Source organism: Pseudochaenichthys georgianus, chromosome 3, assembly GCF_902827115.2.
Source record: "Pseudochaenichthys georgianus chromosome 3, fPseGeo1.2, whole genome shotgun sequence".
NCBI classification, from domain to species: domain Eukaryota; kingdom Metazoa; phylum Chordata; class Actinopteri; order Perciformes; family Channichthyidae; genus Pseudochaenichthys; species Pseudochaenichthys georgianus.
Window position 1 is genome coordinate 41,665,046 of NC_047505.1, and position 14,474 is coordinate 41,679,519.

The 14,474-nt window shown below is 39.7% G+C and overlaps 1 protein-coding gene across 1 annotated transcript; it reads right to left on the reverse strand.

Annotated features, from left to right (window-relative positions):
* Nucleotides 1-6,519: 6,519 nt before the first annotated feature.
* rhoua (ras homolog family member Ua) lies at nucleotides 6,520-14,113 on the reverse strand. The gene is made up of 4 exons (XM_034075268.1): nucleotides 13,567-14,113; nucleotides 13,002-13,060; nucleotides 11,212-11,400; nucleotides 6,520-10,522 (listed from the first exon to the last, which is right to left on the reverse strand). Exons 1-4 carry the CDS (start codon nucleotides 13,802-13,804, stop codon nucleotides 10,235-10,237), a joined length of 774 nt encoding a protein of 257 aa, XP_033931159.1. The 5' UTR covers nucleotides 13,805-14,113; the 3' UTR covers nucleotides 6,520-10,234.
* Nucleotides 14,114-14,474: the final 361 nt, after the last annotated feature.

The window sequence follows — 14,474 nt, forward strand, 5'->3', positions numbered from 1 at the left end:
TCTTTTTCTTTTCTTATCTTTCTGTGTTGGTGGTCATGCCACAACCGTGCACGCGTGAATCATAGTGAGTGTCTGCATTTGGGGTGGGGGGGGGGCGCCAGCTAAAATCTTGCCTAGGGCGGCAAATTGGTCAGGGCCGGCCCTGTATCCAGGGTCTGTTGAACTGGCTTCGTAGTACAGGGCACAGGTGGCTAGCAGCGCTAATGTCAAAGACACAGACATTATACATTATATTTGTATTTTACCAGGATGCAGTGACACAAATATTTACATATTTACATTTACTATCTACAGCACCCGCCGCCCCTGACATCCCCCACTCCCCCCGTTGACAATTTACTAGCGGTACCGAAGTGGGCCGGTCGAGAGTCCCGGGATGATTTTTAGTCCCATTCCACCACTGGCTACATGACCATATGATCACCCATATTGACGCACCTCATTCCTAAACTTCTAACAGATACAACATAAACCGATCCTTCAGCCTCATATGAGCTCTCAGACACGTTCAACATTAAACTGTCATCTACTGTGTGCGCCGTCGTGCGTTTACATCTGACTGTATATATATAAAGGTTTACATGCAGATGCTGGGATCCTGGACGGTGCAGCTGGAGCGCTGTGCCCGCAATGACGTCACCCATCATTTGGCGGGACTTGAAGAATCCGCGAGAAGATCCAGAAAATTGTCAACATTGAAGGCAGATTAATGGTTATCAAAGTACAAATATCCAAAATCAGTTCAGTAACGGTTTTCAAGGGGACAATATGTACTCAAATTGATGGGTTTGGATGATGGGGGAAAACCGTGTCACAGGCTCTTTAACTGCTCCTCTTGTTTGAAGAGTGTTTATTTATGTTGCCCCTTAATAAAATGGTCCAGGGTTTCAAACCAGCAACTTGAAGCCACAAAGTAATTTTATTTAAGAAATTAAGGCATCAAGTCTACAGCATATAATGTTTCAAACAATTGACGGCTACATTTCAAAGCAGGTCATTGGATACAGCTAAAACTGCTGTTTATAACTCAAGGTTTTCATAAACACTGCCCAACTTTTTTATAAAAACACAACACGTTTGTTACATTTGACGATAAAATGATGAACAAATAACAGGTGTTAGTTCTACAATTATCAACACTCAAATGTTTTTCTACAGAAATAAATGAGTCATCTGCCTCTGCCCTCAGGACCAGCTCCCATGATGCACTGCTTCTTAAGATAAAGCTGACTCCCTGAAAACACCACCTCAACACCACATCAGTCACACTCCCATACTGCCTTTAGCGCGAACTAACAATAACACTTCACACATCTTCTTGTCTCAAAACATACTCATACGTGTCATACCATCACTATCTCTGCATCTATTCTCTCTGTCAACGTGTGGTGTATCTTTATCTGTTATTCTAATATGGAGAAAAAAGTTTTAAATGAGCCGGTCAAAGTGTTAGAGAGATTCATTGAAGCAGTGTTTGAACTCCACACAACTTAAAGTGGGTCTCTCTAACACTCTCTCTCTCTCTCTCTCTCTCTCTCTCTCTCTCTCTCTCTCTCTCTCTCTCTCTCTCTCACACACACACACACACACACACACACACACACACACACACACACACACACACACACACACACACACACACACACACACACACTACATTATGTGTCAGTTCACACTGTTGAGAAAACGACAAACGTTCTGGCCAGAAGCCTGGTGTGTGTGTGTGTGTGTGTGTGTGTGTGTGTGTGTGTGTGTGTGTGTGTGTGTGTGTGTGTGTGTGTGTGTGTGTGTGTGTGTGTGTGTGTGTGTGTGTGTGTGTGTGTGTGTGTGTGTGTGTGTGTGTGTGTGTGTGTGTGTGTGTGTGTGTGTGTGTGTGTGTGTGTGTGTGTGTGTGTGTGTGTGTGTGTGTGTGTGTGCCAGCTGGTTACATCTGGTTGAAGAGGCCACAGAGGGAGGTTGCTTTCTCCCACCTCTCAGTATCAGTTACTAATCCCTGTTTCCCACAAGGGTGCTGTGTGTGTGTGCGTGCGTGCGTGCGTGAGTGAGTGAGTGAGTGAGTGCGTGTGTGCGTGTGTGCGTGTGTGTGTGAGATGCAGTTATTGCAACAGCAAACATTACCTTGAAATTATCATTTTAAGACTATAAGATGAAGTCAATATTGAGATTTATTTTTTTAATTACAGGCAAAAACATTGTTTTTCATGTTTTATAAGTGTTGTCTTATTTGACAACACTAATTTAGCTTTCTAAAGATCTTCTAAATGCACTCAAAGTTGGCTTTAGATAAAACATACACGGTTAGATACACACTGTCCTTTCGTCCTTTTTCCACACCTGTTAGCTGCTCAGTTTCCCCCTCAGCTCCTCACCTGAACAAATCATCTGCCCTCGAGCTGCTGCTGCTTATTCACATGTAGGCAGTCTCATGCATTAATAGTCAAATACTTTGTCTCTTATTACTCAGCATAGTCAGTAAAACTGTCACGTCATGGTAGGAAAAGCACACAGTCTAATTAATAAGTTGATGAAGTGACTCGATGCTCATTCTACTGGAGCAGTAATCGGTGTTTCTAGTTACACCTGTGCTTTTTCTGATATGTTTTCAAGTATATAATTAGATTAGATTTGTACCGTGTTTTAATTTAATTTGTGTTTTAGCTTGTCTTAGAAAGATGTATCTCCTCAGTTAGGTTGTGAGCCACGATATATTGAATTATATATATTTAAAAATAGTGATTTGATTTAGTAGAGGCCTCAAACTGAAATTGATAATCCAAAAATAGCTATTAAGAGGTGTTACTATTATCTGAAATATTTTGTAAACACTGTAATTAACTTAGCAAGTACTAAATAAATAAATAGAGACATGACATATGGTGTTTATTCATAAGTACAGTGATGGGATCGGGATGTGAAAATGTGGAGGATGTTGACCTTGATGGTGTTTTTGGTGTTAACTTTAGTAATGTGTTTATGTGGACGTCAGCAGGAGCTGAGATGTATGTTGAGAGGAGTGATCTTTGTTTGTCAGTGTTTCTCAACTGTGCACATGCCACATGACACACTCTGTGAACTTTGAACACGAATGCAAACACGCACATCACGTCACCAGGTTATTCAAATAGACATCCTGTAGATGTGATGAGCTGTGACAGGAGATGAAGGACAGTAAGAGGGGAGCAGAGGAAATGTTTAACAGGAAAATACAGTAAAAAGTAACCAAAGACTGATAAGAAAAGGAAAGTAAAGAGGGAAAATGTGTGTTTGTACCAGAGTTGAGTCAGAGATAAAGCACATCCAGCAAAGATTACAAGAGTATGTGTCAGTCTGTTGGAATCTGTTCAGTAAACTGTGTGTGTGTGTGTGTGTGTGTGTGTGTGTGTGTGTGTGTGTGTGTGTGTGTGTGTGTGTGTGTGTGTGTGTGTGTGTGTGTGTGTGTGTGTGTGTGTGTGTGTGTGTGTGTGTGTGTGTGTGTGTGTGTGTGTGTGTGTGTGTGTGTGTGTGTGTGTGTGTGTGTGTGTGTGTGAACTTGTGTTTACCACATTGTGGGGGAGAACATCTCTTCACACACTCTCACAATTTCAGGACTTGCCTCCCAATACAGGTTTAAGAGTTGAAGGAGCAGTTCACCCCGACAATCTGAAATATGTATGTTAATATGTACATTATCTTTAGAGCTATATATAAATCGAAATTGTGTGTTGGAGAATTCTGTGGTAGATGTCTGCCTTGTCTTGAATATAATGGAACTAGATGTTACTTGGCTTGTGGTGTTTCTGTAGTTTCTGTACAAACTGTGAAGACCACTGAGACAAATGTAACATTTGTGATATTGGGCTATATAAATAAACATTGATTGATTGATGGTGCTTAAAGTGCAAAAACTAATAATTTTACAAACTCTACAGCAATGTCTCTGTCCAGAAATCATGACCTCAAATAATCCAGGCCTCTGTTGTCAGCAGGTTAATCTATTTTCTTTCTAACAAACAACAACAACCACGACCCCTATCAATGCACAGAGGGAATGCTCGTGCTTGTGTGAGCATGAGATGAAAAGTACAGAAGCTGTCTTTCTCTCTCCTGCTTACCGGCTGTTGCCCCTTCTATAGCTTTTTTCTTAACTTTCTCTTACCCAAAGACACACACACACACACACACACACACACACACGCACACACACACACGCACGCACGCACACGCACGCACACACACGCACGCACGCACACGCACGCACGCACACACACACACACACACACACACACACACACACACACACACACACACACAGCTGTCTACACACACATTGATTGGGTTTATAGCTTGTTAGGAAAGGGGATATTGTATTTCAGCTCTGCTCGTTAAGAGTCAGCACTGATGTCACTCTGGCCCCTCTTTATGTAACACACACACACACACACACACACACACACACACACACACACACACACACACACACACACACACACACACACACACACACACACACACACACACACACACACACACACAAAGAGAGAGAGGCTATAAAATGGGCTGGAACAGAGCTTCAGTCGCCTTGAGTTCTGGCAGCCCTCTGTATGCACATGTGGCTCTACCATTTCGCAATAACTAGTTACAAATAAAGTCCTGCAAAAATACATTTATCTAGACGTTTTGATCCTATCATCCCTCTCCCATGTACTAAAAAATACCGTAATTATACTGTGTGTAACAAACAAGGCTATCTCTCTGCATTTCTGCATTTTCCATCCTTGTTTCTCCATATTTGAATGCCTTCATGATGATATAACACTTACTTAATTAAGTAAATGTGTTTAAAATAAGCTGCTACATGATAAATCACTGGATATTATTTCGCAATTATGAATATTACTAAAAGCATCTTACAGGCATCAGAGCAGATGTGTCTTTCTGAATGAGTTCAAGCCTTAACAACATGATATCGTGACATTATGAGCGCTCTGGAAACCATTTTGAACTTGAACTACCTCAAAGATTGTTGGCTGATTTCATATAAAGATCGGAAAACGACTCACTTCAACTGTTATGTTGGTGCTACCTGTGTTTACAGTTTGTGAGGTGTGATTACATGTTCCATTATAAGGCCTGGTTAGATTTTAGAGTAACATTTCATTAGATTCTACATAAATATTTACTGTTTCAACATCATTACTTGTTACAGGTCTTGTGAGGTTCGTTAAATAAAAAAGATAAAATCAAAGCTGAAAATCTGACTTGAGACCAAGACAATAAAACAAATGTTGTGCACTCTTAAAGTCTTTCTGATTTGGTTTTCCAGCAGATTTTTATTTCATGATTGTTAATGAATGATTGTTATTGTAAAAGGGAATTGATGTGTATGAGTCAGTGTGAGAACAACAGCAGAACAGCAGTAAATGGGACCTGGCACAGCTTCAGTCACAGAGCAGTGATGTAACCAGGACACAGTCGGCCTCCTCATTATGTGCTCACACTGTGTGTTGTCAGGTAGAGGAAAGCTGTGTTTCCCAGACAGAGTGAAGTCAGGGCATGACCCCACGAACAGCAGACAAACCAAATGTCACATGGCAGCCTTCAAAATAAAGCTCTTGCATAACCACGAGGGCCTGGAAGCAGAGTCTGTTTACAAAAATCCAGTCTGAAGTTAGAGGTCTTTCTGTGAGCGTCTCTCTCTCTCTCTGTGGGTGTGTGTGTGTGTGTGTGTGTGTGTGTGTGTGTGTGTGTGTGTGTGTGTGTGTGTGTGTGTGTGTGTGTCCCCAAACATGGCTCACATCTTATCCCCTGCCTCTGATGTGCATCAGCTGAGCGCAGCATGGTTGTTGCATTCTGTTATCACAAAGTTCAAAGTTAAATTCCAAAACATTACTGTAGCCACAACATCATTAAAAAACGTGTTCAATTTGGTGCCCAAAAAACAACAAGAAGCATGTGTTGTCTTAAAAATTGAGTTGAGGGCCTGTTTTGTGTGTTTAACTTAGAGCTGCAATGAAAATAATGATTACCATTTTGACATTTAAGTTATTTTTCATGCAAACATGGCAGAAAATTCTGTTTTCAGCCTCTTAAATATGGAGATTTCCTGCTTTTCTCTGTTTAATATCATGCAAAACTTGTTGATTTTAGACAACAACAGACAGAATAAGAAAAAATCACCTTGAAGATTGAGAAACTAGGATAGACTTTTTAACCCCTTTTTTCAGACATTTTGTATTGATGATCTAAAATAATCGGCAAAGTAATTAGTTGTGATTTGCAGCCCTGTATCTGATACCTACCCTCCTGACCATTACCTGACTCTCTTTCTGGTATAATTTGTAAAACTCTGTTGATGAGGAAACAATACAATGTGCACAAATGATATAGACTCAATACAAATGCATTCCCAAAAAACGAAACAAAATACATATTCTCTTTTACAGCCTGTGGGCTGTCACAGGGAGTTATATTTAAAACACACACACATTCCCCAGTCCCGCCGCTGAGCACACAGCCTCAAAACCAACAAAACACAGCATGTATTATATCAAATATTCTTTATTTCTCAGGGTATAAAACTTCTGTACAAACATTTCTTTCTCTGACTGACGTCCTTGGTGACACAGAGAATTCAGTGTCAGCATGCTTTCTGTTTTTAAATGTCTCTGTTACAATGTTTTTACATGCAGGAGAAAGGATGTTTCACACAGGCTGAGGGAAGCTCCTGGTGTCTCATGTGAGTGAGCTCAGGTGTGCTTCAGGGGGTAACCTCAATAAAACCCTGAAATCTCAAGAATGAACCTTTCTGTCTGTTTCCCCAGGCGGTCTGCTTTTTGTTTTACCTCACTGGACTTTATGGGATATTGTTGTACAATTAGACTTGTGTGGGAAGGCAGTGTTGAGAAAAACGAATGCAGTTACGGTAATCCCAGGTCAGTCACGTAAAGCAACAATTGTATTTGTATTTTATTGGTAGATTTCTACACCCTTTTGTATCACAAAAAACGGAAATCATTGCAGTCATACCTATATTTTACAGACTTTGCCTCCGTCCCAAACACAGAGCATTCACATTTCTGTCTATCCTTCAACCAAACCCCAGAACCAACAAATAACTTCCTATCCAGTCACCTTCCTGTCTCTTTTCTGACTCTCTTTTAACACCTTAGTTCACTTTCAGAGACCTATCTGTTCAACATTACAAAGCCATTCATCTGTCATACAGGGTATACTTTGCTTTTAGCCTATTCTGGCTCCTGAAAGCAGGTAAAACATTCAAATGAATAAAACACGCAAGCAAAGATTTCAAAAATAAAATGTTTGATTTGAACATTGAAATGCAGACCTTCTTATCAGCATACTTTGTTTTGCTACTAGCGTGACTTTGTGTGGTTCAACCAGTAGCTATCAGTGAGGGAAAGTATGACTCTTCTCAACTCATGTTACTATTCACATTTTGATACATAACATTATCATTTGTGGCCAGAGTTGACAGCATGAACGCACTTTAAAGGGTTATAGTATATTTTGTTTTCATAATTTTTCCGTTTTAATGTATTCAAGCAGGAGTAATCTAACAAATATTTGTCTCAAAATAAAAGGCAGGCTTGAACCACATTTACCCCACTTAAATCCACCATCAACCAAGCCTGCACCCAAACAGCAAGACAAGCAACTTATTATGACGTTTTTCCCAAGCAAGAAACAATGCATTTGCTATCATGAGTAAAACATCGGGACACAGTGAACCCATTCATCCGCAGTTGTAAAATCTTCAGCAGAAAGTTACCAAACAGCTTCAGGAAACACACTTCTTCAACATTATGAGTTCAAATACATTTTAGAATAAGTTCTCAACTCTCTCTATGCATTGGTTTACAGGTTGTAGCCAATTAGTAGAGCAACCGTAAGGTCAGTTAGGGTCACACACACTGAGTTCCTCTGCAGAAGAGTCTGTTGGGAGACACACTTGAAGTTATAGTGAGTGTTACCAGTAAGAACCTTTTTACAGAAGTCAATAGAGTCATGCATATTGTCTGCTATGATTGTACATGGTCTAGCTGTCTTGTAACACTTGAAACATGGCATGACTGCCAATCTGTGAACATTTTGTTTGTACATTTTAAGACATTTCTTCACAGTGCAATTACATTTAAAAGCACTTCACAGCTCACTCCATTTCACACTACACTCTAGAAAAAGCTAATGCTATTCTGCTTCTCTTACATTGATGAAGACATTTATTAATTTTCACATAATTGAATAGGCTTTTCATCATACACTTGACTTAAACTGCTCCAGAGCAGAGTTTTGGCGAGCTTTTTAGGGTCATAATGAATATTGTTGAGATGAACACATATTAACTATGCAGATGTTAACTCTGCACTCCTTATCCAATGTATAATCTTTGGGTTGGAGAGAAAGGTTTAAGTTGGATTTAGACAGTGGTTAAGGCCATGATTTAGATTGTCCTAATGCTAAGAATGCTAGAGTGTAAATGTGTTGTTTTGTTTTTATGTCTGATCAATATGAATGATGATGTTGCTCACAAAAAACTGTCCGGTTTTCTTTGAGGTCATTACAGACTGCGACCTGGTTGCACCCTTTTTCTTTCGGCTGCAGTGATACAAAGAGCCATTCAGATGAAGGCACTGTAGAGAAGTAGTTGTAAATAATTGGGTTTTCTTCTGCTTTAGTAACTACAATGTACAAAGGAAGGTGTGGCAGCTGAACATTGACATCAACATATTATGCGTTTTTTTTCTGCTTTACAATGTGTGTCCTTATCTTTGGAGAGAGGAGATGCTGCAAAACTAACCAGGCATAATGAGATGCAGAGTTACCAAAATTACCAATGGTTAATAATAAAGCATACTTTGGGTAAAGGGAACAAACACAGATCAACAAACCTGACTAATGAAAATTAAGTTTAAAGAAAAATATGTCACTGAATATGTACATAATTAAAACTTCACAGTCTTTTAGATACACAACTGCATTGAAAAGCAAAGATACAAAATTCATCTTTTCTGCAAACCTACATGAACAAACATCTGAACACATGCAAAGGGCGCTGAGTTGATCTAATTCTGTTGAGTGCTCACACTTACAGTAAAGCTGTGTAAGTGTGTGCAAAGATAAATCAAACACCCCACAAGCAGTACACATATCTGAAGCCAATATAGTATTTTCTATGTCTTTCAGAGCTGTTCAGTAATAATGAAGGATAAGTCTGTATAGAGAAAGACCTCCAATATTTGAAACCTGACAAACATGCAATGTTGTGCCTTCGAGATAAACATACAACTTGCAGTAACAGAACAATGCTAGGGTTTTATCACATGGATGTTGTGATATTTTTTCTCCTGAAGGAGAAAATATAATTATTTTTCAATTAAGATACGATATGAGCCTAAACCTAGGCTTCAGCAAAAAGAATGAGTGTTCTGGTTGTTTTATTGCCCAAATAGTGAGAAACAAACTCAAAACCAAGCCAGACTTATCCCACAAATAGTTCAAATCGAGACCAAAATAAAAGATGAACTATGTTTCTGGTTTCAGATTAGGTTTTTAGGCCACACCAGAAATGAACCAATAGATCTTTTTGTTACAAAGAGGTATTTTAGCATGAAAAACACCTTAACAATTACTAATGGAATAGGAAAGGTCAGCCTTAATAAACAACAATGTTTTGTCTGAGAGACGCTCTTTATCAGGAGGCAGTTCTTTCTAATCATGAGTGTTGGAGACAAGATAAAAAAAGGAAGTTCGGAAGCAGTTTCAGTAAGTCAAGCTCACCAAGCGACCAAAATGCATACTTGGTTGGGAACAAGAACACCAGACTAAACACGCTTACATTGTAAGTGTTAAACATAGACAAGACTTTCTGGACTGGCCAAATGTTAAGGAACATTATCACATCCACCATGACATAGAGCGATATCCTGTTAGTCCCAGTTGATGGCGATTCAATTCCGGAAGAGTTGGAAAAAGGACACTGCGGTACTGCTTATATTTTATAGAAAATGTTGTTAGAACTCAGTACTTAATCTCATCGACAAGAAGACTGAAACCCCTCTTGGAATAAAAAGAAAAAGTAAAATATTTACGATCCTTGCCAGTCTTACTTTGGTTCCCAGTCACAGTCAAGTCGAGGACCACGTCAGGCTCGAAAAGAGAGAAACCCAAACAGAGAGCGACTCAAGTTGAATCCAGACCAGAATAAGTCAGTAACAGAGAATCTTCAGACGTCGGTCTAGGCCACACAGCAGTACCTTTTCCACCAGGACTTGGACAGACTCTTCATCTTGTCCGGTGTCTGCCTTTGCTTTTTCTGTCGTTTCTGCTTCCCTCTGGGATGCTTTTTGTTGGAGCTGCAGTTCTGCAGGCTGGCCAGTATGGCTGTGTCAAACACTTCTTTTAAGTTCTTCTGGGTCAGGGACGAGCACTCCATGTAGGCCACAGCTCCGATATCCATGGCACATTCCTGGGCATCTGCTGGGTCCACAGGTCGCTCCCTGTACTTAGCCAGGTCAATGAGAACCTAAGAGAAGAGGAAACTCAATGTTACCATGCTTCTGTAGAGCTTGTATCTTCTTATTTGTTAAAGAGGAAGAAGACACTTGCAATGTTCTTCTTCAATCAGTGATCATTCACAAATACAAAGAAACAGGGTTTAGGATCGAAGGACTGGCATAACATTGACACTTTTCTGTTTCTAGTTTGTGTTATTGTGTGACTTTCATGAATCTGAATTTGTATTTTTAAAACAACAAAGTCACACAACATTAAAAATAATACAGTTAAGGCAGCAGTAGACCAACAACTAGTGCAAACTGCAATGTAAAATTACTGTTTTTGTCAATGTAGAAAAAGAGCAACCTCATACATCCCCACTTCAAAACATCGAAATTATCACTTTAGTAACATTATATATTTCTAAACACAATTATTGTCTTTAAGGTGCTATTTAAATATGGCTGATCTGTCACACTGTCGTGTTTTACAAGGAGACTTCATTGTTAATGTGATCAATAACATGTGTGCTTTTTTTCTAATGGCAATCAAAAATGTCTGTTGTGAAAAAGACTGTAAAACACATGTGTCAAATGGGTCAAATTGTGATTCAGAATTTTCAAAGCTAGTGGTTTGAACTTTGTCAGAATAAAGGCATCACTTTGTCTAGCATATTGCAACTTCTTTACGTTCTCTCTACATCAGTAAATATTCCACCTTGACATCTTCTCGGAGGTCACACTGCGTCCCAACGAGGACGATGGGTACAAAGGGTGCATGTCTCCGGATCTCCGAGATCCATTTCTCCGGAATGTTCTGGAAGGAGGCGGGACTGACAACGCTGAAGCACAGCAGGAACACATCTGCACTGGTGTAGCACAGAGGACGCAGCTTATCAAACTCATCCTGGAGGGAGGAATCAAGATAAAGAGAGAGATACGTTTTGAGGATGAAGAGATTTGACAAATGCAGCAGAGAAGAGACTTGAGGAGTATTTGGACAAAAAACAGAGTATGGTACAGGATAAGAAAGACATCTACAACGTTCTGCATATCATGTCTTTCCAAAACAATGTCTGGTGCTACTCAGTGTCTGTTCTTTATGACAGATGATAAACTACGAGGATATGTTGAGCTTTTCCTCCCTGACGTGTTATCTCTGAGTCTATCCTTCCTCTGCCTGTGATCCTCCCATTCATTCTGCCATCACATCTGAAAACACACTTTGTTTGTTTTAACAGATACACTTAAATTGTTACATGGTCAACATTTACAACAATGATTTTTTTCATTATCATTAATTCTGCAGATTAATTTCTCGATCAATCGACAAGTTGTTTGGTCTGTAAAATGAAACAAAATAGAGAAACATTGCTTTCAGTGATTCTCAAAGCCAAAGAAACGTCCTGAAATGTCTTTGAAATGTTTGTCCACAGCTCAATTATTAGTTGCAGTCATAAAGGAGTAAAGAAAACTGAAAATATCGCATTTAAGAAACTTGAATCAGAGAGGTTTGAGTTTGTTTTCTTGAAGAAATTACTAATTCATTAATGGATTAACCTCTCCAGTATAGTTCACAATAATTTAAAGTTTAATTAGTTGAAGCTTAATTATTGGTTTTATTTCAGAGAACAGCTGCTGCTCTTCCATATGCAGATGCAAAATGCATCACTTCCTGTGTGCGACATCATTTTTCCCAGGAATTACCTGCGGGACAGTTTGAGCTCACCAACAAACACATCAAATCCAACTGAGATGTTTAAACGTTTTAGCATATTTAGTTTAAAACTTAACTTAATCTGTGTGCCTATTATCTCCATGCTCACCATGTCAGTCAAACTACATTGTCATTTAAAAAGATATTTGGATAAAGCAGCCACATCTTTTTATAAGAAAACTGCAGCAACATCTCTGAATTGCCATGATAAAAAAACAAGATATTTGTTAAGTTTGAGAAAAGTTTTCAATTAAAACTTGTAGGGTAGACTAATTGTTGGGGGTGGTCTTTGTTGCATGTCACACCACCTCTTTTGTCTTCCCACATTTCCTGTCTAGCTCTCTCAATTATGAAAACAACAACAATAATGCCACTCACAAAAATACAATTTGTGTTTGAGTATACTTCTCTTTTCAAATAAAGAAAGAGAGAAATAAGGGTTTAATCTTCATCACATGGTCAGTATTGTTTCAAACACAAATACAACTAAAACAGGAAATGATGCTGCTGCTCACTCTTCCCCTCTGTGTGCGTATTGTGTGTGTGTGTGTGTGTGTGTGTGTGTGTGTGTGTGTGTGTGTGTGTGTGTGTGTGTGTGTGTGTGTGTGTGTGTGTGTGTGTGTGTGTGTGTGTGTGTGTGTGTGTGTGTGTGTGTGTGTGTGTGTGTGTGTGTGTGTGTGTGTGTGTGTGTGTGTGTGTGTGTGTGTGTGTGTGTGTGTGTGTGTGTGTGTGTGTGTGAGTGTAAGTATAAGTGTAAGTGTGTGTTGTGTATTTGTGATGAGGTCACTGACCTGCCCGGCTGTGTCACAGAGTTGTAGTTTGACTGGATGCCCGTCCACTGATACCACGGCTGCACACACAAACAGTGAAGTCAAAGTCCAAGGTTAAATCTTTAAATATCTTATTTGGTCAAAGATGTTCAGTTAAATAATAATAAAACAGAAAAGGGCAAGACATCTCAATATATGCAAGGCTGAATTCAGCATTTTGTAAAATGTTTGCATAAAATTGACTTTAGCAACTATTTGTGCAGAGCATTTACAGTGAAGTTGGCAATACAATCTTGTAACTTCGGTTAACTCCAAATTACAATATTTAAATAAAAAGGGAAAAGAATCCAAGTAAAAGATTGCAAGGTATAACATGGGGTGAAAATATACAAATACAATATAATAATCTTGGGGTAGACTTACAAATAAATAAACAGAATATCTATCTATTCTTTCCTACAGTTCATGTTGTTGTTGCACTGTCCCTTTACAACACTGCAAATGTCTGCAAAAGACTTTCGGAAATTATTATTTGTTCTCCTTTTTAGTAGGCATCATCATCATCATCATCATCTTCCTCCTTTACCTGAGAAGTTGTCAAACGCGGTGGGCACGTACTCGGTAGGATACCCATTGGTAGTGTAGCTGACCACCAGGCTGGTCTTCCCCACAGCTCCATCCCCCACCAGCACACACTTCACCCGCCGCGTCCTCCCGGAGCCCCGGACCCTCCTCGGTGGGACAGGCGGAGCAGGGGATACCGGGGCCGGCTTGAAGCACCCCTCGCCCCGCGGAGGCATCTGGCACGGAGAGGAGGGGGACATGTAGCCGGAGGAGCCCCGGGCAGGAGGCTCAGTCCCGGGTCGAGCCAGTGTTCACATCGTCAATTCCTCCGTGATTATCAACCGGTGTGTCAACTGACTTCTCTGCTGTCCGCCTCACTTTAGTTTCCATTTTAGGTTAATTATAAAAAGTTGGAACTTCTGCTGTCCACACAAAGCCACAAAGCTGACTCTGTGTACACTATGAGCTTCATGGTTGAATTAAATGTGAATTAAAGTCCGATTAGTAGAGCGCTGATTCAATAATGTCACAGTCTGTGTCCGTCCAGCCGTCCAATGGACAGACCCGTCCCAAACTCCCCTTCAAATGACATCACAGTGTGTGTGTGTGTGTGTGTGTGTGTGTGTGTGTGTGTGTGTGTGTCTGTGTGTGTGCGTGCGTGCGTGCGTGCGTGTGTGTGTGAGAGGGAGTGTCATCAAGCTTGTATTAGTAGTAATAATAATAATAACAACAATAATAATAAAAATAATAGCAATAATTATAATAATACAAATATAACAATATTATTAGTAATAATAGCCCATTTATTTTTCATAACATTACACTTATTTTTGTCAAGTCTATTTGCCTGAAACGTTTTACTGTTGACAAGACATGTGGGCCCTCTAGTGGACAGAGTGGGAAATAAAGATGACGTAAAATATTGTTTAA